This window comes from Lissotriton helveticus, chromosome 2_2 (genome assembly GCF_964261635.1).
Source record: "Lissotriton helveticus chromosome 2_2, aLisHel1.1, whole genome shotgun sequence".
Classification (NCBI taxonomy): domain Eukaryota; kingdom Metazoa; phylum Chordata; class Amphibia; order Caudata; family Salamandridae; genus Lissotriton; species Lissotriton helveticus.
Genome location: NC_136060.1, coordinates 383717931 through 383742767, shown reverse-complemented (window position 1 = coordinate 383742767; position 24837 = coordinate 383717931). Strand labels below are relative to the sequence as shown.

Here is a 24837-nt window from a genome sequence, read left to right as displayed (position 1 = left end):
AAGTAAGAAGACAGAGAGGACAGTTGTGAAGTGGCTCAAAGGGAGCGCACAACAGAAACGTAAGAACAAGGTTCAAGTCCAACTGAAGCATCACAAACGGAACAGGAGGGAACGTGTGTGTGATGCCCTTCAGAAAGCGATTTACAATAGGGGACTTGAACAAAGAAGGTTGATCAAGCAGCCTTACAAAGGCTGAAAGGGCAGAAAGGTAGCCCTTGATAGTGCCCAGAGCAGAGCCCTGCTGGGCAAGAGAAAGAAGGAAGAGAAGAACCTCAGAAAGAGGGGCAGCAAGAGGATCCACAGCCTTTGCTGTGCACCATGCCACAAATCTGTTCCACCTGCAGGCGTATACCGACTTTGTGGAGGGACGCCTGGCTGCCAGAATGACATTAAAGACTTCAGGAGGCAAGTCAAATGGCCTCAACTGTCGCCGCTCAATCTCCAAGCATGGAGGTGGAGACTGGATAGGTTCGGGTGGAGGACCGTCCCCTGTTGCTGCGACAGAAGGTCCTTCTGAAGAGGCAGACGAACCGGGGGATCGACTGACATACTGAGTAGCTCTGGATACCAGTACCTTCGTGCCCAGTCTGGAGCCACAAGGATGACTTGTGCCCGGTCGGGCTTGATCTTCTTCAGCACTCTGGGCAGAAGTGGTATAGGCGGAAAGGCGTACAACAGACCGCAACTCCACCCGCGAAGAAAAGCGTCGCCGAGCGAGTGGCGCCTTGGAAATTCCAAAGCGCAGAACTGATGACATTGCGCGTTCTCTACGGTGGGAATAGATCTAACCAAGGCTCTCCCCATCGCTGAAAGAGGCCTTGCGCCACGTCCGAGTTCAGACGCCATTCGTGATCCATCATGTACCGACGGCTGAGTTTGTCCGCCCTGGCGTTCAGAGAACCTGCCAGGTGTTGAACCACCAGGGTCACGCCCTGATGTTCCAGCCACTGCCAGAGGCGCAGAGCCTCCTGGCAGAGAGTCCACGACCCCACCCCGCCCTGTTTGTTGCAGTACGACATGGCGGTGGTGTTGTCCGTGAACACCTGCACTACTCTCCCCCGGACAGAGGGGAGGAATGCCTTCAGTGCTAGACGAATCGCCCGCAGCTCCAAAAGGTTCATATGGAACTGGGACTCCGCCCGAGATCAGAGGCCTCTGATCTCCGCCTCTCCTATGTGGCCTCCCCATCCCTGGGGGGACGCGACCGTCACAACTACGTGCTCCGGTTGGGGAAGGGAGAGGGATCTGCCGCTGACCCAATCGCGGTCCGTGAGCCACCACTGCAGCTGTCTCGCAGTGCCCTCCGAGATCAGGACATGGTCGGACAGGTTGCCCTGATGCTGGGCCCACTGAAACTTCAGGTCCCACTGCAGAGCCCGCATCCGCCACCGAGCGTGATGCACCAGTAGGATGCAGGAGGCCATCAGCCCCAGAAGCCGCAGCGTCATCTGACCGAGACCCGGGATAAAGGCCGAAAGAGTGGAATCAGAGCCTGAATATCCCGGACCCGCTGTTCGGGAGGACAAACCCGAAACTGCGCCGAGTCGAGAACCGCTCCGATGAAGAGGAGCTTCTGAGAGGGGCACAGGTGTGACTTCGGCACATTGATGGAGAACCCCAGCTGGTGCAGGAGGTCTGCTGTCGTCTGGAGGTGGCTGACGACTGTCTGGGGCGAGCCCGCCTTCAACAACCAGTCGTCGAGGTAAGGGAAGACCGAAACCCCTAACCTGCGCAGATGAGCTGCGACCACCGCCATCACCTTTGTGAACACCCGTGGGGTGCTGGTAAGGCCGAAGGGGAGCACGGTAAACTGAAAGTGCTCGTGGCCAACCATGAACCGCAGGTAGCGCCGGTGGGCCGGCAGGACGGGGATGTGGAAATAAGCGTCCTGCAAGTCCAACGCTACCATCCAGTCTTCTGGGTCCAGGGCAGCTAGGACCTGAGCCAGTGTCAGCATTTTGAACTTCTCCTTCCGGAGGAAGCCGTTGACGTTCCGGAGGTCCAAGATTGGGCGTAGGCCCCCTTTGCCCTTCTTGGGTACCAGAAAGTAGTGGGAGTAACAATCCACACCCTACTTCTGGCCCAGGAACGCGCTCGATGGCCCCCTTGGCCAAGAGGGCTGTAACTTCCTCCTGCAGAAGTCGCAAATGATCCCCCGATACTCGGTGGTATTGCGGTGGCATGGCTGGAGGGGTCGTCTTGAAGGGGAGGGAGTAGCCCCTTCGGACGATTTGCAGCACCCACCTGTCCGAAGTGACAGTGTGCCAGTGGAGGAGGTGATGTCGAACCCTGCCCCCCACTGGCGACACATGGGCCTGAAGAACAAGTTACTTACCTTCGGTAACGCTTTTTCTGGTAGATACAATATCTGCCTGTGGATTCCTCACCTTCTGAACGTTGCTGACGCAAGGGGGATATTCACAAGGTGAGGAATCCACACGGCAGATGTATCTATCAGAAAGCACGCACTAGGAGGGCTTTGAGGCGGATGCCGCGGGGGAAGGTGTGGACTGATCTCGCCGTTGACCCCGACCGCCGCCACGGCAGTTTCCACGGCCGCCACCGCGTTGGGTATTACCTTGGGGCGCGTGGCTGGCAGCATGTGTGGGAACACCCCTTCTGTGGCCACGAAAGGAGTGAAAGGCAGCCGATTGCTGGCGCGGGGCCGAGAGGCCCAAGGACTTGGCCGTAGCCCAGGAGTCCTTAAAGCGCTCAAGCGCATGGTCTGCCTTGTCGCCAAAAAGGCGACGGCCATTAAATGGCATGTCCATCAGTGTATTCTGGACATCAGCCGAGAAGTTGTCGGATCTCAACCAGGCGTGGCGACGAATCGCCACCGTCGTTGCCATCGCTCTGCCCAGTGAATCGGTGGTATCCAGTCCACACCGAATTGAATAACGTGCCGTATCTCGGCTCTCCACAAGGGCTTGGCCGAGTTTAGCCCGTACCTCCAACGGACATTCTGGCAGCACGTCCGCAACCGTGTCCCACAGGGAGTGGGTGTAGCGGCCCAAGAGGCATGCGGTGTTAGAAGACCACAGTCCCAAACTTAAGGAGGAGAATGCCTTCTTGCCGTATTGCTCATACCTCTTGGATTCCCTGACAGGCGGAGCCGACGGGAAAGCGGTCTGGGAATTAGAGGCCTGGATCACCAGGCTCTCCGGGGTGGGGTGGGTGGACAGGAAACAAGGGTCGCCCAGGGCCGGGCGGTGGCGTCTGGCCACATTCCTATCTACAGGCGAACCTGTAGCATACCTGGACAAAGTGCCTGTAGGAGAGTAGGGTCTGCAATCCTATGATCACCCAGATTTTTTGCTTTTTGCTGCACTGGTTTACGACTTTCCCTGGCTGTGGGCCTGCTAATCAGACCCACAGCCTAGCTGTTCTCTCTATCCAAATTGTACCCAGGTACTGAATTGGCACTGGGCCCTCTCCAAGTCCCTGTACCCAGGGCTGAGGTGTACCCAGAAGTCTCCCAGGGGCTGAAGCATGTATTATGCCACCCCTGGATTGACTAACTAAAACTGACACAACTGGCTGCACGACAGCTGGGGCAAGGTGGTGTACTCACCCTTTGCTTTAGATATAGTATACCTATATCTAACCCTAAAATGGACACACAGATCTCCTATCAGTCACTCCTATGGCAGGCCTTAACAATCCTGAAGGCAGAGTGCTTGGAATCGTGTGAGATGGTGCTCTGGCATGAGCTGAGCCTGTCTGCGGCTTTCGGGACCCATCCCTTAGCCGTTTCCATGATATCGCATATCATATACTCTTAAGTGCATTATAATCCTCGCGGTTAAATGCCAACTCTGGTATCGCTTTATCAAAACATGTCGAGTAAGGTGTCATACGAATTGGAATACTAACCCCTCGCCAATTCTGGCGACGGGGTTAGCATTCCACCCTTCTAGAGGGACACGACATGCATGTAACCTATAACCCGGTTAAAAGTCAGACAGAGCCTTAGCATCCACAAAATGGATGCTGCCACCGAGACACAAGTCTGCCCTCCTGCTGCTGGGAGTCCTCCCAGAGCAGGAGATAAGGACAAAGGGTTTCCTGCCAGGGGCGGTGCCAGCACCGTCCCAGACAGGGTTTTGTGTATTGTAGGTAGGCAGGGCGTCAGAGGAAGGTGACTGCACGTGGCACCCCGGTGCTCACTGTGCATAGGCTGGCTTAAACCAGTTCCAGGGACACTCCAGACCCTGTGCTGGGGAAAAGCCCGCCAAGGAAGTGGGTGTAACCACCCCCCTCCTGGTCCCACCCCTAGGGCAGGACTTAGTCGCGTGCCAGCCCCCTTTTCCAAGATAAAGGTAGAGACTGGCCCCCTTCCAAATCAGATCATCTTTGGAATCAAGATACCACTTTCTACGAAAGGACTTCACGATTTCTTCCTCAAGATTCTCCCTTGTGACTAAGGAGTAGTCACCCTGCATCCGCAGGCACCATCTAAGAACACTGCGGTCTGCTGCACGTCCTTCCTCCGGAATCCGACTGCCCAGCTCGACGAGACCCGGCTTCCCTGGCACCTCTGACCTCTACCCACCTCTACAGCACAGCTGAGAACCGTGGGTGCGACGAGACCTCGAGGGACCGGCCATCGCCAAGACTGCACGACTTCTGCACAGCAAGCCCACCGAGTAATTTCCTGGTGAGTGCTTTGGGGTCCGAGAAGCCCCCACCCTGAGCAGCTCCAGCACCGAAGAGCAGCCCCCCAGCATCTCCACGATCGGCGTGGGGCCCTTCTGCTTTTTGCTGCTCACCGCGTTGTTTGGCTACTAGCCCGCTGGCTTGTGGCCTCCCGAACGACGCCCGACGACAACACTGCTGCTGGTCTGGTTGCTCCAGACTGGCCCTTGCTTCCCTCCATCGGAGAAGTACCCTGGACCCTCCTGGTCCGCCCAAGACGCCATTTTAGGTCCACCGCGTGGGCCTTGCATTTGCCAAGACTTGTTGCCCAATCCTGGGTCCAGCGACGTCGACAGCAAGAACCTTCGTGGGACAGCTCGCACCTCCATCCTGGTCGCCGACAACGCCTCCTGGTCCGAGAGACTGCAGAGCCCAGCAGCGCCCACTCACCTGACTGCGGTGACTTCGCCCGGTGCCATCCTGGTGCCCACTTAATCACTGGCTAGTGATTCAAGAACTTGGTCCCCTCTGCTTTCAGGTTTCCTTCTTCCTTGATCCAGGCTTGGATCCATCGAACTTTCCTTCACTGGTCGCCTGCCAGCAACTTCTTCCTTCCAGGCTCCTGGTCCGGCAACGAGATTCCCGACGTCTTTTCAGACCTATGCAGCTGCAGCCCCTGGGCTAGGTAACTTCGGCACTTCGGTGTCCCAGCATAGCCTCACTATCCAAGGGTCAGGATCCACTGTCGTTTTCTCCCTACCAGGTCGGGTTCGCCCGTGAACACTAACTTTACCTTTACTAGCTTCCATAGACTTTGTCCCGCATCCCGCGTGAGAGTGCACACTCTGCACCCGAGTCCCCTAGGTCTCCTAGAAGTAATCTAACGATTCCCTAGTCAAGTCCTAGCGATTCCAAAGCCTATTAGTACTGTTACTTACCTGCTAGTAATTCGCATTCCACTTTCAGAGTATATGGTTTTTCGTGCCCCTCGGGCATTTGTGTATAACGTGCTAACTTAAGTATTTTCATAAGAGTTTTGTTGTGTGCTTAGCACCCTGTCCTCATAAAGAGTACAGGGTTGTTGTGATTCTAATAAATACACTGTTTATTTTCATAACACTTGTGTGGTGTCCTTTCACTGGGTGTTCAAGGGGTAATGTGATGGTAAAACAGCTGGCTTAACACGCCCTCTAGAGTCTTAGCCTTAGACTGCTCGTATCCATGCTACTAGGATAGCTGGTCTATAAGGTTGACTTACAACCAATCATCAATAAGGGTTGTTTGGACTGATATATAGTGATCACTAGAATAGTGAGCACTGCACATCAGGCCAACTTCTCACATTGGTGGCAGCGGTGGGATTTGAGCTTGCTGTTGTTTTACCACACATGCCCTAAGAATATCTTGTGAAAGATCACATAAGTACTAAAGGTACATATAACTTAGCTTAGAATACTCTGAGTTCTACTGAACCAGCTGTTGTAGCTCCTAGGGCCTAGCACACCCTAAACTACAACTCTAGCAAGGGATCAGTAGGCAAACATATAGTGTAGGTAAGTGCACCACTTACACCTCACTAGAAAAGCATGTCGACCCAGGGAGACTCTACTGAGACTCCCCTGGTCAGTGTTGACCCTCCACAGGTCACTTCAAGATATGCAGCTCTCAGCTTCCAGGAGATGAGACAGATCTGTGTCTCCAGGAAACTGAAGCAGGGGTCTAACCCCACCATTCCCTTTCTGATAGGTCTCTTAGAGACATATGATGCCAGAAAGCTTTCTCATTACATGAGAACATGCCAGCCTTAGAGGGAACCTCTGGGGATCCAGACCTCCCCAACACTGCTACTGCAGTTGAGGAGGAGGAGGGTCAGGAGGAACTCTCTGGGGATGAGGTAGACAAAGGTCTTGAGGTAGTCAGAAGGCTAACCAGGGCCAACTTAGACTTACTTGGGCTAGGATCTGGGGGACCCCCAGTACTAACCCGAAGTGGGCCTAACCTTGGAGTTAGGAGAGATAGATCTCCTTCTAGGGACTCCAATAGATCTCTGCACTCTAATGCCTCTTCTCAGGGGAGAAGGAATCCTCCACAGAGGAGATTTACTTCCCCTCAGAGAAGGGAGCATGAAGCTAGGATGAGACAAGCTGAACTGAGGATTGAAAGGGAAGAACTTGCCCTGGCCAAAGAGAAGCTTGCCTTTGCTAGAGAGCAGCAGATGAGTGGGTTAGCACCCACTGGTGGCAGCAATCTCCCAAGAGATAGAGAGAAGGGTTTAGATACTAAACACCTGACTAAAATAGTGCCCCCCTTTAAGCAAGGGGATGATATCCAGAAATGGATGGCTGCTCTGGAGAGGGCCTGCACTGTGCAGGGCATTCCCCAGAGTCAGTGGGCAGCTATACTGTGGCTCTCCTTTGATGGTAAAGGTAGAGATAAGCTCCTCACTACAAGAGTAGAGGATGCTAACAATTACCAGGTCCTGAAGAATACACTGGTTGATGGGTTTGGTTTAACCACTGAGCAGTACAGGTTGCTGTTCAGAGACACCCAGAAAACTCAGTCTCAGGACTGGTCTGACTTTGTGGATTGTGCCACTAAGGCTTTGGAGGGCTGGTTGCTGGGTAGCAAGGTTACAGATTACACAGGATTGTATAATCTTATCATGAGAGAACACATTTTAAACAATTGTCAGAACCAGTTGTTGCACCAGCACCTTGTTGATTCAGATCTGACCTCTCCCCAAGAATTGGGAAAGAAGGCAGACAAATGGGTCAGGACAAGGATCAAGCAGAACCAGAACCAGGGTGGTCAGAAGAAAGCAGACCAGAAGGGTAATGTTAAGAATGAGCAAAATGACCAGAAGTCTTCACCAGGTCCCCAACAAACCAAAGAGGGTGGGGGTCAGGCTTCCCAGAAGAAGAAGACTCAAGAAGGCCAGTCAAAAAGGTGGTGCCAGTACTGCAAAAGTAAATCTCACTGGTTTAGTGAGTGCACCAAAAGAGGAGGACAAACTCCTGCCACTACAGCCCCTAAGGCAACTGCACCCCCTAGTACAGTCAGTAGTGGTAGTGTACCTCCCAAGGCATTAGTTGGGTTAACCTTGGGTACTGAGGGGTCTGACAACCTAGTTGGCACACTCACTCAGGCTGTCCTTGTCTGTACAGGGGATGTGGATATGTCCCCTGAGATAAGTCCCAATACGTTGGGCAAATACAGGCAGACACCTTTGATTAATGGCAAAATGGCTCAGGCCTATAGGGACACTTGTGCCAGTGTCACCATGGTGACACCTAACTTTGTGGACCCTGGACAGATCATGCCAGGTACTGATTTCCTGGTGACCAATGCCAGCAATGTCACTACTAGTCATAGTGTGGCAATTGTGGCTTTCTCCTGGGGTGGAGTGAAGGGACAAAAGAAAGTTGTAGTCAGTTCAGACCTCCCAGTTGATTGTTTGTTGGGCAATGATTTGGAGTCATCACAATGGTCAGAAGTGGAGCAGAGGACTCACATGGAGATGTTAGGCTTGCCAGCACATGTGCTTGCTGTGACTAGGTCACAGGCCAGAAGATGCCCCACTGAACAGGTGCTGGATCCTGAAATTATGGACCAGACACCTTCCAAGAAGAAGAGCAGTAAGGGTAAGGCTTTGCCTTCCCCCTTGCCCCAGGTTGAGGATCAAGTCTCTGAGGAGGCTGATCTGGAAGAGCTGAGGGAAACTGAGCCTAAAGAGCTTGAACTTGATCAAGTTGAGTTTCTGGGCTCAGGGGGACCCTCCAGAGCAGACCTGGGGAAGGAACAGTTGAGCTGCCCTTCCCTTGAACCCCTCAGACAGCAGGCTGCTGCTGAGGCTGCAGGGAATGCCACAGGTGCCCACAGGGTATACTGGGAAGATGGACTCCTGTACTCTGAGTCAAGAGACCCCAAGCCTGGTGCAACCAGGAGGCTGGTCATCCCCTTGTCTCTGAGAGGTTTCCTTCTCACCTTGGCCCATGAGATTCCCCTTGCAGGTCATTTAGGTCAGACAAAGACTTGGGACAGGCTTGTCTCACACTTTCACTGGCCCCATATGAATGAGAATACCAAGGAGTTTTGTCGCTCCTGTGTCACTTGCCAAGCCAGTGGTAAGTCAGGTGGCACAACAAAGGCCCCCCTCATACCACTACCTGTGGTGGGGGTTCCCTTTGAAAGAGTAGGGATTGACATTGTTGGTCCAATGGAACCCCAGACAGCATCAGGGCACAAGTTTATACTGGTGGTGGTGGACCATGCCACCAGGTATCCTGAAGCTATTCCCCTGAGGACCACCACAGCTCCTGTGGTGGCAAGAGCCCTAGTTGGAGTGTTCTCCAGAGTGGGTTTTCCAAAGGAGGTCGTTTCTGACAGAGGTACAAACTTCATGTCAGGATATCTGACAGCAATGTGGAAGGAGTGTGGTGTGAACTACAAGTTCACCACACCCTATCATCCACAATGCAATGGGCTTGTTGAAAGATTCAACAGGACCCTCAAAGGGATGATTCATGGACTACCTGAACCTCTTAGGAGAAGATGGGATGTCCTGATCCCCTGCCTCTTGTTTGCTTACAGAGAGGTCCCACAGAAGGGGGTTGGCTACAGCCCTTTTGAGCTTCTGTATGGGCATCCTGTAAGAGGACCCCTGTGTTTGGTGAAGGAAGGATGGGAGAGACCTCTCAAAAAGCCTGCAACCAACATAGTGGACTATGTACTTGGTCTCCGCTCCAGGATGGCTGAGTATATGGAAAAGGCATCTAAAAACCTTGAGGCCAGCCAAGAACTTCAAAAAGCTTGGCATGACCAAAAGGCTGTTCTGACTGTGTACCAGCCAGGATAGAAGGTGTGGGTGCTGGAGCCAGTGGCCCCAGCAGCTCTGAAAGACAAATGGTCTGGGCCCCACACCATCATTGAGCAAAAGGGAGAGGTTACCTACTTGGTGGACCTTGGAACTCCCAGGAGCCCTCTCAGAGTGCTCCATGTTAACAGGCTCAAGGCATATGTTGACAGGAAGGACATGAGCTTGCTCATGGCCACAGATGAGGGACAGGAGGAAGAGAGTGACCCTCTCCCAGACCTGCTCACTCAGAATCCTGATGATGGATCAGTTGATGGTGTTGTCTTTTGTGGCAGCCTCTCTGAACATCAGCAACAGGATTGCAGGCAAGTTCTGCAATCCTTCAGACATATGTTCTCTCTGACACCCAGCCAAACTGATTGGTGTACCCATGATGTTGACACTGGAGACAGTCTGCCTGTCAAGAGTAAAATCTACAGACAGCCTGATCATGTTAGAGACTGCATCAAAACTGAAGTGCAGAAAATGTTGGAACTGGGAGTCATTGAGCCCTCAGATAGCCCTTGGGCTAGCCCAGTAGTTCTAGTGCCAAAGCCTCACACCCAGGGTGGTAAGAGAGAGATGAGGTTTTGCGTAGACTACAGAGGCCTCAATGCAGTCACTAAGACTGATGCCCACCCAATACCAAGAGCAGATGAACTTATAGATAAATTGGCTTCTGCCAACTTCTTAAGTACATTTGATTTGACAGCTGGGTATTGGCAAATCAGGTTAGCTGAGGAAGCCAAACCCAAGACAGCATTTTCTACCCCTGGAGGGCATTATCAATTTGTGGTAATACCCTTTGGACTGAAAAATGCACCTGCCACCTTCCAAAGGTTGGTGAATCAAGTCCTCACTGGGCTGGATGACTTCTGTGCAGCATATCTGGACGATATTGCTGTCTTTAGCTCCACCTGGGAGGATCACCTGGTCCACCTGAGGAAAGTGTTAGAGGCTCTGCAAAAGGCAGGCCTCACTATCAAGGCCACAAAGTGCCAGATAGGGCAGACACAGGTTGTATACCTGGTCCACCTTGTAGGTGGAGGCCAGGTTCAGCCACTGGAGAGTAAGATACAGGCCATCAAGGACTGGACTCCTCCAATCACCCAGACTCAGGTTCGAGCTTTCTTGGGCCTGACTGGGTACTATAGGAAGTTTGTCAGAAATTATGGGTCCATAGTGACCCCCCTTAATGACCTGACAAGCAAAAAGATGCCAAAGAAAGTTCAGTGGACAGCAAGCTGTCAGAAAGCATTCAATGACCTAAAACAGGCCATGTGCACAGCACCTATCCTCAAGAGTCCAGATTACTCCAAGCCATTCATTGTCCAAACAGATGCTTCTGAGTTGGGTGTGGGAGCTGTTCTGTCTCAACTGAATTTTGATGGTAATGATCAGCCTATTGCTTTCATTAGTAGAAGGTTGACACCCAGAGAGAAAAATTGGTCAGCTATTGAGAGGGAGGCCTTTGCTGTGGTCTGGGCCCTGAAGAAGCTGAGGGCCTACTTGTTTGGCACTCACTTCACCATTCAGACAGACCATAAGCCCCTCTTGTGGCTAAATCAGATGAAGGGTGAAAACCCCAAACTGCTTAGGTGGTCCATTTCCCTACAGGGGATGGATTTTACAGTGGAGCATAGACCTGGTACTGATCACAGCAATGCTGATGGGCTCTCCAGGTATTTCCACTTAGAGCAAGAAGACTCACCTGGTCAAGGTTAGTTTATTGTCCCAAAGTTTGGGGGGGGGTCATGTAGGAGAGTAGGGTCTGCAATCCTATGATCACCCAGATTTTTTGCTTTTTGCTGCACTGGTTTACGACTTTCCCTGGCTGTGGGCCTGCTAATCAGACCCACAGCCTAGCTGTTCTCTCTATCCAAATTGTACCCAGGTACTGAATTGGCACTGGGCCCTCTCCAAGTCCCTGTACCCAGGGCTGAGGTGTACCCAGAAGTCTCCCAGGGGCTGAAGCATGTATTATGCCACCCCTGGATTGACTAACTAAAACTGACACAACTGGCTGCACGACAGCTGGGGCAAGGTGGTGTACTCACCCTTTGCTTTAGATATAGTATACCTATATCTAACCCTAAAATGGACACACAGATCTCCTATCAGTCACTCCTATGGCAGGCCTTAACAATCCTGAAGGCAGAGTGCTTGGAATCGTGTGAGATGGTGCTCTGGCATGAGCTGAGCCTGTCTGCGGCTTTCGGGACCCATCCCTTAGCCGTTTCCATGATATCGCATACCATATACTCTTAAGTGCATTATAATCCTCGCGGTTAAATGCCAACTCTGGTATCGCTTTATCAAAACATGTCGAGTAAGGTGTCATACGAATTGGAATACTAACCCCTCGCCAATTCTGGCGACGGGGTTAGCATTCCACCCTTCTAGAGGGACACGACATGCATGTAACCTATAACCCGGTTAAAAGTCAGACAGAGCCTTAGCATCCACAAAATGGATGCTGCCACCGAGACACAAGTCTACCCTCCTGCTGCTGGGAGTCCTCCCAGAGCAGGAGATAAGGACAAAGGGTTTCCTGCCAGGGGCGGTGCCAGCACCGTCCCAGACAGGGTTTTGTGTATTGTAGGTAGGCAGGGCTTCAGAGGAAAGTGACTGCACGTGGCACCCCGGTGCTCACTGTGCATAGGCTGGCTTAAACCAGTTCCAGGGACACTCCAGACCCTGTGCTGGGGAAAAGCCCGCCAAGGAAGTGGGTGTAACCACCCCCCTCCTGGTCCCACCCCTAGGGCAGGACTTAGTCGCGTGCCAGCCCCCTTTTCCAAGATAAAGGTAGAGACTGGCCCCCTTCCAAATCAGATCATCTTTGGAATCAAGATACCACTTTCTACGAAAGGACTTCACGATTTCTTCCTCAAGATTCTCCCTTGTGACTAAGGAGTAGTCACCCTGCATCCGTAGGCACCATCTAAGAACACTGCGGTCTGCTGCACGTCCTTCCTCCGGAATCCGACTGCCCAGCTCGACGAGACCCGGCTTCCCTGGCACCTCTGACCTCTACCCACCTCTACAGCACAGCTGAGAACCGTGGGTGCGACGAGACCTCGAGGGACCGGCCATCGCCAAGACTGCACGACTTCTGCACAGCAAGCCCACCGAGTAATTTCCTGGTGAGTGCTTTGGGGTCCGAGAAGCCCCCACCCTGAGCAGCTCCAGCACCGAAGAGCAGCCCCCCAGCATCTCCACGATCGGCGTGGGGCCCTTCTGCTTTTTGCTGCTCACCGCGTTGTTTGGCTACTAGCCCGCTGGCTTGTGGCCTCCCGAACGACGCCCGACGACAACACTGCTGCTGGTCTGGTTGCTCCAGACTGGCCCTTGCTTCCCTCCATCGGAGAAGTACCCTGGACCCTCCTGGTCCGCCCAAGACGCCATTTTAGGTCCACCGCGTGGGCCTTGCATTTGCCAAGACTTGTTGCCCAATCCTGGGTCCAGCGACGTCGACAGCAAGAACCTTCGTGGGACAGCTCGCACCTCCATCCTGGTCGCCGACAATGCCTCCTGGTCCGAGAGACTGCAGAGCCCAGCAGCGCCCACTCACCTGACTGCGGTGACTTCGCCCGGTGCCATCCTGGTGCCCACTTAATCACTGGCTAGTGATTCAAGAACTTGGTCCCCTCTGCTTTCAGGTTTCCTTCTTCCTTGATCCAGGCTTGGATCCATCGAACTTTCCTTCACTGGTCGCCTGCCAGCAACTTCTTCCTTCCAGGCTCCTGGTCCGGCAACGAGATTCCCGACGTCTTTTCAGACCTATGCAGCTGCAGCCCCTGGGCTAGGTAACTTCGGCACTTCGGTGTCCCAGCATAGCCTCACTATCCAAGGGTCAGGATCCACTGTCGTTTTCTCCCTACCAGGTCGGGTTCGCCCGTGAACACTAACTTTACCTTTACTAGCTTCCATAGACTTTGTCCCGCATCCCGCGTGAGAGTGCACACTCTGCACCCGAGTCCCCTAGGTCTCCTAGAAGTAATCTAACGATTCCCTAGTCAAGTCCTAGCGATTCCAAAGCCTATTAGTACTGTTACTTACCTGCTAGTAATTCGCATTCCACTTTCAGAGTATATGGTTTTTCGTGCCCCTCGGGCATTTGTGTATAACGTGCTAACTTAAGTATTTTCATAAGAGTTTTGTTGTGTGCTTAGCACCCTGTCCTCATAAAGAGTACAGGGTTGTTGTGATTCTAATAAATACACTGTTTATTTTCATAACACTTGTGTGGTGTCCTTTCACTGGGTGTTCAAGGGGTAATGTGATGGTAAAACAGCTGGCTTAACACGCCCTCTAGAGTCTTAGCCTTAGACTGCTCGTATCCATGCTACTAGGATAGCTGGTCTATAAGGTTGACTTACAACCAATCATCAATAAGGGTTGTTTGGACTGATATATAGTGATCACTAGAATAGTGAGCACTGCACATCAGGCCAACTTCTCACAGTGCCCAAAAGAACGTCGGTCAAGGCCTCATTAAACGGCAGCAGAGGCTCGGCCGAGCTTGACTGCGGTTTAAGGACCTCAGTGAGGAGGTTAGTCTCCACGGCCCCGACGGGGAGTTCAAGGCGCAAGGCCTTGGCCGCCTGCGTCAGCACCACACTATAGGCAGCTCCCTCCTCCGTAGCCACGGTAGGAGGGGAGACAAAGCCAGTGTCTGGTGATGTGTCCAGACCACTGGCATCCCCAAGTTCCTCTGTCCAGTCCTCCTGGGACTGACACTCTCGTGTCAAAGAGTCCTCAGACCCCACCCAATCCCCCTCATCACCCATCTCCTGGTACCCAGGGGTGTCACATGAGGGGGCCGGCTCATGAAAGATAAACTCTCCGAACGGCGTCTGAAGCGGCGCCCAGCGGCGCCACACCGGTGCCGCGCGGAGCCGGTTCAAGGGAGGCCTCGGGGGCTTCGGGCGGCGCCGGGGGTGACACCTGAGGAACCGGCGCCAGGGAGGTCGTGAGGTCCACCGGCGATGACCCAGATCCGGAACCGGATCCAGTGGGGCCCTGCGGCGCCGGGCCCGAAGACGCCGGCGGCGCCAAGGCCGAAGCACTCGGTGGCGTCGGGGCCGGAGCCCCCGACCCGCTAGGGCCCCTAGATGGGTCCGCTGGGCCCGAAGGCGCCGCGGAGCCCGCCGGGGGAGTGAGGGACCTCATGGCCATGAGGAACCGCTCGATCTCCTCCTGCGTCGCGCGCGGCCCAGGGACCGGAGGGTATGGGGCCAGACGCGGCGCCTGCGACTATGACGGAGCCGCGTGGGCGGTGTCACCTGAACCCCCGGCCGCGTCGCGTGAGCGTCGGGGGGAGTCGGAAGAGCGATGACGTCTCTTCGACTTCTTGTGCTTACCTGACGACTTCGACCCAGAGGAGTGATGTCGACTCCCGGAGCTATGGCGGCTCAGCTCCCGCGACCGGTCCCTCGACCTCCGTTCGGACCGGGACCTCTCTTGGAGCGGGGCCCACTACCGGAGTTCGAGTCGCTTGCGGGACCGCTCCCGCCTAGGTTTCGAAGTCAGGGCCCGGCAGTCGGAACAGGTCTTATCGCCGTGGTGGATGCCGAGACAGTGGAGACACCGACGGTGAGGGTCCGTGACCGACATCAGCCGGTCGCAATCCTCAAAGTGCTTGAAACCTGGCATCCCTACCGGCACCGTTCGGAGTCGGAGACTCGAAAAAGAACGATCAAAAGAGATCAAAAAAATTTAGTCAAAAAAGACCAAGGTACCACTTTTTCCGGATCTGCGCTGCTGGTGTGAAAAAAGAAGAACTGACGTCAGCACGCGGAGGCGACGTCTAAGTACTCCGACAACGTCATCATGGCACCCACGACGCCGACGACGGACGCGGAGCCACAGATGACGCCTACCGATGCGCAATGGTACTGCTACGCAAAAATTTCCGGATCCAGTCTGACGCCTGGGGATTTTTTAAGGTAAGGAATCTATCACTAACGTGTCTCTTTCAGAAAAGCACCACATCATCTGCAAAGAGGGAGATCGTGTGTTCCCTATCAGCTATATAAATTCCAGTGATTGCTGCGTGCTGACGGATGCGCTCCGCAAAAGGCTCCATATATAGAGCAAATAAGATAGGCGATAGAGGACACCCCTGGCAGGTGCCTCTCCCGATTTTAAAGGGTCGAGACCTAATCCCATTTACATGAATTCTTGCCCTTAGGAGCCTTATATGTGCTGTTTACCCACCAAAGGAACCGTGATCCAAGGCCGAATATCTCCAAGACCAGGCGCAGATAGGGCCACTGGACCCGATCAAAGGCTTTCTCGGCATCTACTGATAGAAGCAAGGTCGGCTTCTAAGAGCATTGGGTCTTGTCACTAAGGTGGCATAATCGTCTGGAGCTGTTGCTACAGCCTCTCTCAGGTATAAATCCCGACTAATCAGGGTCCACCAGTCCCTGCTTGTGTGGTTGCAAACGAGCTGCCAATATACTGGTGAAAACTTTGAGATCCACATTCCGCAGTGAGATGGGGCGGTATGATGTGCATTTCTTTGGGTCCTTTCCGAGTCCTAGGCAAGACCTCCACTGTAGCCATGCGCATAGAAGTGGGTATCGCTTCTTCCGTACTGAAGGAATTAAAGAGTCGCGTAAGTATCGTAAGGTAGCTCGGGCCAGGATCTTATAAAAGTCTGAGGAAAACCGGTCTTCCCCCGGGGCCTTGCCTGACGCCAGGCCCTGAATCGCCCGCAGCACCTCGTCTGGTGAGATACCTGCATCTAGTTTGTCTGCATCTAAGGTCGGAAGAGAAGTGATCCGCGCTTGGGCAACATATGCTGCCACCGCTGCTTCATCAGAAGGGTCCGCCGTGTAAAGTGTTGTGTAAAAGTTTTCAAATTCAATGCCTATTAGGTCATCCCCTTGTACTGTGTGTCCTTGTGTAGTCTCTATCTCAGGTATATGCGTTGAGGTGCTTGGGATGATATCTGGCACGCCAGCAGTTTCTCAGCCTTATTCCCTCCTTCACAGAAGGGTTGCCTGGAGTGGAGGAGATAGTATTCAGCCCTACCGAGGTCCAGAGCCTTCAGCTGCTTGCGAGCAGTGGTAAGCTGGCGGCGCACCCGAACTGCTCCCGTATTACAATGCTCTATCTCCAGTTCTTTAACATGCCCCTCTAGTCGGGGCCTTTTTTCCCTCCTGTCCCTATTTTCTGGCCGCTATTGCGAGAAACCGTCCCCGGATGACCGCTTTCAGTGTGAACCATAGTAAGTGTATGTGCGTGTGACCATCATCATTGTTATCTAAAAAGGATTTGTATGGCCTCTTGAACCTCTTTAATGTTGGCCTCATACGTAAGCAATTTGTAGGTGTCTCCATACCCTATGTCTTTGATAGTGCCCCTCAGGACGCCATGGAAGGCTAATGGGTGCATGGTCTGAAAGTGGTGTCCAACCCTGGTAACTCGTGGTGTGGTTAAAAAAGAAATCCAGCCAGGTGTAAGACGGACGCCCCGCCGAGAAGAAGGTGTACGCATGGGCCATAGGGTTACATTGCTGCCAGGATGCCACCAATGCTGCATGGATGCCGATAGCACACCCAGGTGGCCCACCCATTGGGTGGTTCTGTCAAGAGCAGGGTCTTGTACTATGTTATAGTCTTCCCCTATAATGATATTCTCACCCGAGACTTCCACAATCGAGCCAATTGTGTTCCTAAGGAACCCCTCCTGTCCTTCGGCCCATAGAGTGATGTCAGTGTATAGGTGTGGCCTCCCATACCCACCCGAAGTGCCAGGACTCGTCCCGGTATGTCTGTTTTCACCCCTAGCAACTTACCGGGGAAGTATGTTGCAAATAGCACTGCTACCCCAGCCTTCTTCCCTGGCATGGATGAGAAAAACTGCTGCCCCAGCCAATCTGCGTGCCTCAGGTGGGATTCCTGCAGAATACAGACATCACATTTAATTTCTTTGAGGCATTACAGGAGTGCACTCCATTCTGTCAGGGAGTTACGGTCCTGTACATTGAGACTTACTATTAAAGTGTTAAGGGGCACCATGGAGGTTTTGTAGGCGTTTGCACTGCAGGTCAGGTGTCGCCTCCCTCACAACATTCCTTGGTTCCTTCCGCTTAGTGGCCTCCTGGTGGAGTGGGTAGCCTGATTCTTTCCAGTTGGGTGGTTCCCAGCTATGAGACAAAATTATATTCTCCCATCCCCTCGTGATGCGTGAGGAGTAGTAAGCCCCATCCCTAGATGTAGTAGCCCCTCCAAGGTAAGATAGCCTTCCCTCCCCCTGTCTCCCCTGTTCTCATAACTCATGGGACTTGTAGGATGGACCTAAATACTATGTAGCCGGCGATCCCCGTGTAGCATCAGACTTATTCTCCCCGTACCCTTGCAGCAGACCTCAGTATGAGATACCCATCCATTCTCAATTCCTGGCTGGAGAAGAGTTGCGCCAAAGAGAGGGGAAAAGAAGGAAACGACTATAAAGGAGAAATTTAGAACGTGATATCAACAAAAGAACTGCCTCGCCAAGGGCATCGAAAGCGCCTTGGCACGTGAGTCCATCTGGCCAACAGCAGTGCAGCGCCATGCAGTTTTACAATGGGAGGAGGGCGGGCCTCGCCTGTGATGGCCATTCTGCTCCTTCATCCCGGGTCCACCCACAACCGGCGTACGTATGAGAGCTGACAGAAATCCCAGAGTCTACTTCATTCTGCTGCTTGATCTCCTCCGCCGTCTCCGGCTTGCAGCTGTTTGATAAGAGGAGCTGGTCTTTCCTTCTGGCTTTCTTTTTCTGAGGGCCTTGTGTGTGCGACCTCCCAAACCAGCATCTTCCTTTCCTTTTCAATGCTTGCTCGGTTCCGTCCTCATTTTGTTGTTAGTCCTCTGACTCGCCTGCCACAAAGTCAATCCCAGTGCATTCTGTGCCTCTTGAAGGGACCTCACTGCGTGCATTTCTGTGCCCCACACGAAAAGCAATTCGAAAGGGTGTCCCCACCTGTAGCCTATATCATGATAGCGCAGGAAAGTGGTGACAGAGCGCAGGGCCCTGCAGCGCTGGAGAGTTAACTGGGAGAGATCCTGGTAAATGCCGATCTGCAGGCCCTCAAATTGGACGGTCGCCTTGTCCCAGGTGGCCACCATAATAATGTCTTTTTGTGATAGGAGTGGAGGTACGTGAGAATGTCCTGGGGCTGGCCTGGGTTTTTTGCCGGACGACCCGCCCTGTGCATGCAATCCAAAACAATCTCTTGATCTCCCAACTCAGGGGCTGCATATCGAAAAAGACAGATCACAAATTCCTCCAATTTCCCTGCATCTGCGCGATCAGAGATTCCCTTGATGTGTTTGTTCGAGCGCCGGGATCTATTTTCCAAGTCTTTAAGGCATAGATCTTTGTTACGGCCTCGCAGGTCTTTCAACTCCTGTGCATGCGAGTGAAGTTCTTCCTCTCTACTTTTACCTTCCCTTTCCAAGGTATCCATACGGTCTCCCAGTTCAGTGATATCTGTTCTGACTTGTTTCAGATCCGTGGAAACCTCCTGGCGCTATGCCGCAAAGTGGTCCCATAGCGAGTTGAACAGTTGTTCCATGAAGAGCCGCATGATCGGCTCCTCTTTTCCCTGTTCCGTGTGACCCAGGTCACCGTCCTGGGACTGGGATGATGGCAACTCCCTGGCTTGTCCATCCAACCGCTTGTCCCCAGGTTTCTGCAGGAGGTCCTTAATGTTGGTCTCTTTCTTAGGTTGGGTGGACGTCATTTTGGTGGCCGAAACCAGTATAATCCATGGAACACCCAGATCTCTCCCTGGCTGTGTAATATGTTAGCTCCCAAGTGCAATCGATCAGGTAACCCTAGAGGGCCTCGCTATTTGTGAATCCCACCACAAGTCAGGTCCCGCTGACCTGGCTCCTCTTGAGTTATCCTCCAGTTTCCCCAGGCCCAGGTGTCCTTAGCTGCCTCTTGTTGTCAAAAGGGTCACTGACTTCGACAGGCTTCTGGCCCCTCCATGTCTCTCCAGGCTCTCCTGCAGCTGCGCTCTGGTGGGGCGCTGTCACTTCCCCTGTGCCTAGCGTGTGCTTTCGCCGCTTCACTTCTGTGGTTCAGGAGACCTTAAAATTGCAGTTGCCACCTCCCCGCTCAATCAGGGCCAGATACGGCCTGTTCCGCTTCACCATTCTGGAGTGGGCATTCCCTGAGGGTCTTAATTCAGGTGTCCCCCCTCTTCGCCCCAGGTTAGCTGTCACTGAGAAGAGAGGTATGTGCTGTTTCGGGGTTGAACCCACAGCTCACTCCTCGCGTTGCATAATCATTAATTGATTATAATTAAATTACTTCCCACCCTATTCCCCTATAAACCCACAACCCACTACGGAACTAAAAAATGCAAAATTTAATGAAATAAAATTACATAACTACTAAAAATTTAACACATATATTAAAAAAACATAAACAATACTTATACCAAAAAACATAGATCACATACATTTGAAATATAAACTAAAATATATAACACTAATTTAAAAAAATCGATATTTTAAACATCTATATTTTTGAAAACAATATTAATGACTTCTATATTTTAACAAACAACATTTCTTTCCTTAAATTCTATATTCTTGACCACGATATTCTTGCTGTCGATATTTCGGAATCATGATATTTCCAACTCGATATTTGTATAAGTCGACATTTCCATCCCAATATTCTGTCTCAGCACCCTCCTAGGGTTAAGCTCAGGGCAAAGGGGGGTCCAATTTAGTACACAAGGTTCACCCACAGCGGCACAGGGGAGGCCGGGTGCAGAGTGCTGGTTTGGCTTCAGGTACCCTGTTGTTTTCAATGGGAGTTGCTGGTTTTGGAATTTGGCTGAAGGCTCGGTCCAGGAAGTCTTCTGGGAGGAACCAACAGCTGGACAGGTAAGTTGGAGGTCTCATGGACGTAGGTGCATCTCAGTCCTTTTCTCCAGGGTGCAGAGCGGCTGGAAGCAGGGGTACCTTTTGAGGTCGGATTTCACCAACCACTTCCATGCTAATGACAAGGCCAGCTCGTCATACAGTTTACTGGAGCTGTGCTTATGACGAGCTGACCTTGTCATGAACAATGGGAATCCAGAAGAGTCAGCACCCAGCGGGAATTGCCTTAGCATTGAAGGTGTTAATGGGCCACTTGCGGTTGGGAGGGTCTCCGTGCAGAGGCTGTAGGTGATGTTAGGGAGTCCTGGAGGAGTCAACCCATGGTGGACTCTGACTCTGGGGCACTGTGGGACCTCGCTGGGACTCGTGGACCACTTGGACTCGGCCCATAGGTGACGGGTGCAGTGGTGGTTCAGGGCGTCGAGTTTATTCGTCCTGAGAAGGCTCTCTGTAGTCTCCTCTGCTATGAGTCTTCTTCCGCCCTTCTTCTTCGTAGGTTGCAGGAATGTGCCTTCTGGGTTCAGGGCTGCCCCCTAAATACTGTATTTAGGAGGTGTTTTAGGGGTCTCGAGGTAGTAGCCAATGGGCTACTGGCCTTAGGGAGACTGCACCCTTGGTGTGCTCACCCTACTTGGGAGAGTGGGCACAATCTCTAATCCTGATTGGAGAGTGCCTGCCATCTGCAAGATGGTGGGCACTGAACAGTGGGCTTCACCTCCCTCCCCCCACCTGAGGATGGGGTTGCCAGAAGTGGGCCCACCTCTGGGCTGCTCTAATGTTTCCCGCCTGTCTTCCAGCTGATAAGGAGGGGAGACAGGAAGGGGGCCTGCTCCTGATAGCAGGAGAGACTGGGGGTCAGGTTACAGAGGTGGCAAGGCCTTTGAAGCTCCCCTGCCACAGATGGCTCTTCTTGACCTGGTGAAAGTGTGAACACCTCTAATTTACCGATTCTGTAAAATTAAGGGCCCTACATACCATTTCTGAAATACCGGTCGGTAACGGACGAAAATACAGATTTTCGGCCGTTACCGACCGACCGACCTACATCGGGCCCCTAATGTTTAAAAATGGACTAAGACACTATAATGGTACAGTGCTCATGCAACTGTACCCTCACCAGTGGTATAGTGCACCCAGCTAGAGGGGTGTCTTACCTATACCATAGGCAGTGGGTTGCAGGCACGGCACACAGGCATATGTACAGCCAGGACAACAAGCCTTTTCCATCTATGCACCTAGGGCCAGATGTAGGTAGGATTGATTTACCGATTCATAATTACCGAATTTTACCGATTCGGTAATTATGAAGCGGTAAATCAGAGGGGTGGGTATGTAGGTATTCCAGATGTGCTGGAATACCGATTCGGATAAAAATCGGTATTTACCGATTCGGTAAATACCGATCGGTAATGCCCATTCATTCCTATGGGCTTTGAAGCCCATAGGAATGAATGGGCATTACCGATTCGGTATTTACCAAATCGGTAAATACCGAATTTCACAAGGGTGCAGGGGGTGTCACTTTGACACCCTCTGGCCCCCCCAAAACAGGCTCGGGTGCCATGTGGCAGGCATACATGCCCCAAGGGCAGGTCTGCCTGTCATATGGCAGAGGTGTGCATGCACACATGTGCATGCACACCGGAATCGGTATTTTACCATCAAATTGGATTTGATGGTAAAATACCGATTTTGTAAGGCTTGTGGGACTCAGAAGAGTCCCACCTACATCTCAAATTTACCGAATCGGTAAAAATACCGATTCGGTATTTTACAGATTCGGTAAATTTACCAATCGGTATATTTACCGATTCTGTAAAATTAAGGGCCCTACATACCATTTCTGATATACCGGTCGGTAACGGCCGAAAATACCGATTTTCGGCCGTTACCGACCGACCTACATCGGGCCCCTAGTGTCTGGAACAACATCATTGTATCAATCAGACCCGGTGCTGCTGCTATTTAGGGAAGTGATGAAGACTCACTTCTTTAACCCATTCTGCGCTCATCACGAGCTGAGCTCGTCATGAGTTGTGCCGCTCGCACGCTCATGACGAGCTCAGCTCGTCATGTAACGCGGCTTTTTGAAAAAAGCCGTGCAGCGCAAAAATAGCGGCCGCACGCATGCGGTTAAAGAACACTACATTACAATGTATTCTCCATCCGCAACTCAGCTTTCTTTTCTATTACTCGTTGACTTTAAGCTTGTCTTGGACTCTTTGCCACTGTTTGTCTACGTTTGTGATTTAGAAATATCACATATAAACAAAATACAATAACTAAGAAGGAAACGTTAGAAATTGCTACTGTTTCTGCATTTCCAAAAGGACTCATAATTATTCGTATTGGATTCATATAATATGCTGAATGTAAGCACCGTTTAATGAGACTGACCTGAAAATTCTGGGATTTGGCAGTCATCCACTTCAAACAATAATTCATCATGAATCTGTGCAATCAACCTAAAGCATATCAATCACGTTAGAACAACAATAATGTTGTGTGCTTACATTTTTAGAAAGAGTTTTAATCTAACATTCTTACACATTTCAATACTTTGGACAACGTGTTTCTCTTCTCTCACAAGATGCTTCGATGTTGCAAGCATACGAATCCTAATAAATATGACACTTGCACACATGAATAAGCCACGTTTTTATTCAATTAAAAACAAACTTACAAATTGGAGAAAATCTGCCAATCTGAGCAAATTCATCTCTACAGTATCCACAGTGTGATGAAAAAAAGCACCTTTCGGACAAGGTTCAAGGTCAAAGCAATGAAATATATTACTTACTGATCATTTTCGTTATCCGGAGCCCTCGTCCCAGTCCTTACTCTATGAAGAGCCGTGCCTCCTCGATACACAATGTTTATTCTTGAACACATCACCTTCCCACCAATAACGTTCCCCCTGCCTTCCTGACAGTGCCTCATACGTAGTCGCATTGAGAAATGAGGAGCAATGATGGAAGGGAGGAATCTGGACTGGAACAGGGAAGATTATGTCTCTGGATAAAAAATATTATCGATAAGTAATGTATTTCATTATCCCAGAGCTCATCTTTGCTGTCTAAGTCCTTACTCTTTGAGAAACGACACAAGCAGAAACTATTTCTCATTGCTGGAAAAAGCAAAGATGCCATTTCAATTGTAACTTGCTTTTAAAGCTTCATTGAATTACACAGAAGTTTGCTATTCCTTCATAGCAGATTTCAACACTCCCAAACCAAAATTCATGGATTCACCCAAGTGACCGCCACCTCACAAATTTCCATTAAGGGAACAACATTCATCACTCCCTAAGAGGCTGCAATCCTCATATTGGTTCTTCCCCTTATTGGGCCAGTACGTTGTAGGTGAATGATATCATAACCCTTAGCAATCACTTCTCATTCATCTACGGATTCTCACAGCACCAGGACCAAGCAGTCATCGAGGAATATCATAGTGAGTGGCTCAGCTGTCTTGATTTTTCCCCTGCCAGCTATTTGTCCCTGACCACGAGGTGCATCTTTGCACACCCAGCCCAGCTGACCTAACCACTCTGCACCTGACCCAGGTCTCGATGAACCGGCTGTGCCCCCGTGCTCCAAGACCTCTTGCGACCTAAGGCCCCATTTGGGAGCCTCTGGACATTTTTTAGACACGCCTTCATGTGAAATCTGTTTTGGGTTGGCCCCCCTTCATTGTAGTGCACCAGCTACCACCCTTACCATCACCCCACTTCCGGTAGAACTGCTGGTAGTATTTTGGACCTTGGCCCACTACAACACTGAACCCTGAAAGTGACTGTACATACCTTTATGCCTCTTTGACTTTTCCTTCCCTAGGAGTGCATTGTGCATAAAAATGCACAGGTTAGAACACTTTACTTACCTGTGAATATTGCTATAGAAAACAGTATTTACCTTTGAACGAAGTTCTGGGTTTTTAAACATATATAAAAAGAAGTGGTATTTTTTATAATGTGGTCTCGGGTTTATTCTTTGAGTGGGTGTCTCATATTTTGCATCTGCGAGTACAACACATACTTAGCACTTCCCTCTGATAAGCCTAACTGCTAGACCACACTACCACATAAGAGAGCATTAGTATTATCTACTTGAGCCTCTGTAAACCAATTGGAGAGACCCACAGGACTCTCTGCATAGTGTACTTCATTTTAGTACACTATGTGGAGATCCAGCTTCCTATATTGGTGGATCAGCGGTGGGGTCTATGACTTTGAGTTTGCTGATACCACTTGGTCAATAAGTGAGTACATGAGTAAATATAAAAATTGCCTTTGGTTAAAATTACATTTTTTCTCCTTCAGTCATTTTTTTCAAAATCTTTCTCATTAACTGTTAGGGCCTAGGTTAAGTCCCTGAAGCTTAAAACTGTTTAGAATTTAAAAACGTACTTAGTTAGGTATGAAAAACTTGAGTTAGGATTTTTTCAAGCTCTAAA

General features: G+C 51.4%; 1 protein-coding gene and 1 long non-coding RNA gene across 2 annotated transcripts in view; one reads left to right on the top strand and one right to left on the bottom strand.

Annotated features, from left to right (window-relative positions):
- The window catches only part of POLN (DNA polymerase nu), a 2689548-nt gene that overhangs the window by 392187 nt on the left and 2272524 nt on the right, over positions 1–24837 (bottom strand). Inside the window, exon 28 of the mRNA XM_078678603.1 lies at positions 22780–22847. Coding sequence (XP_078534729.1) covers positions 22780–22847 — 68 coding nt within the window. The remainder of the gene's footprint in view (positions 1–22779; positions 22848–24837) is intronic.
- LOC144821486 (uncharacterized) overlaps positions 1–24837 on the top strand; it is a 179746-nt gene that overhangs the window by 151433 nt on the left and 3476 nt on the right. The gene's annotated exons all lie outside the window — the stretch shown is intronic.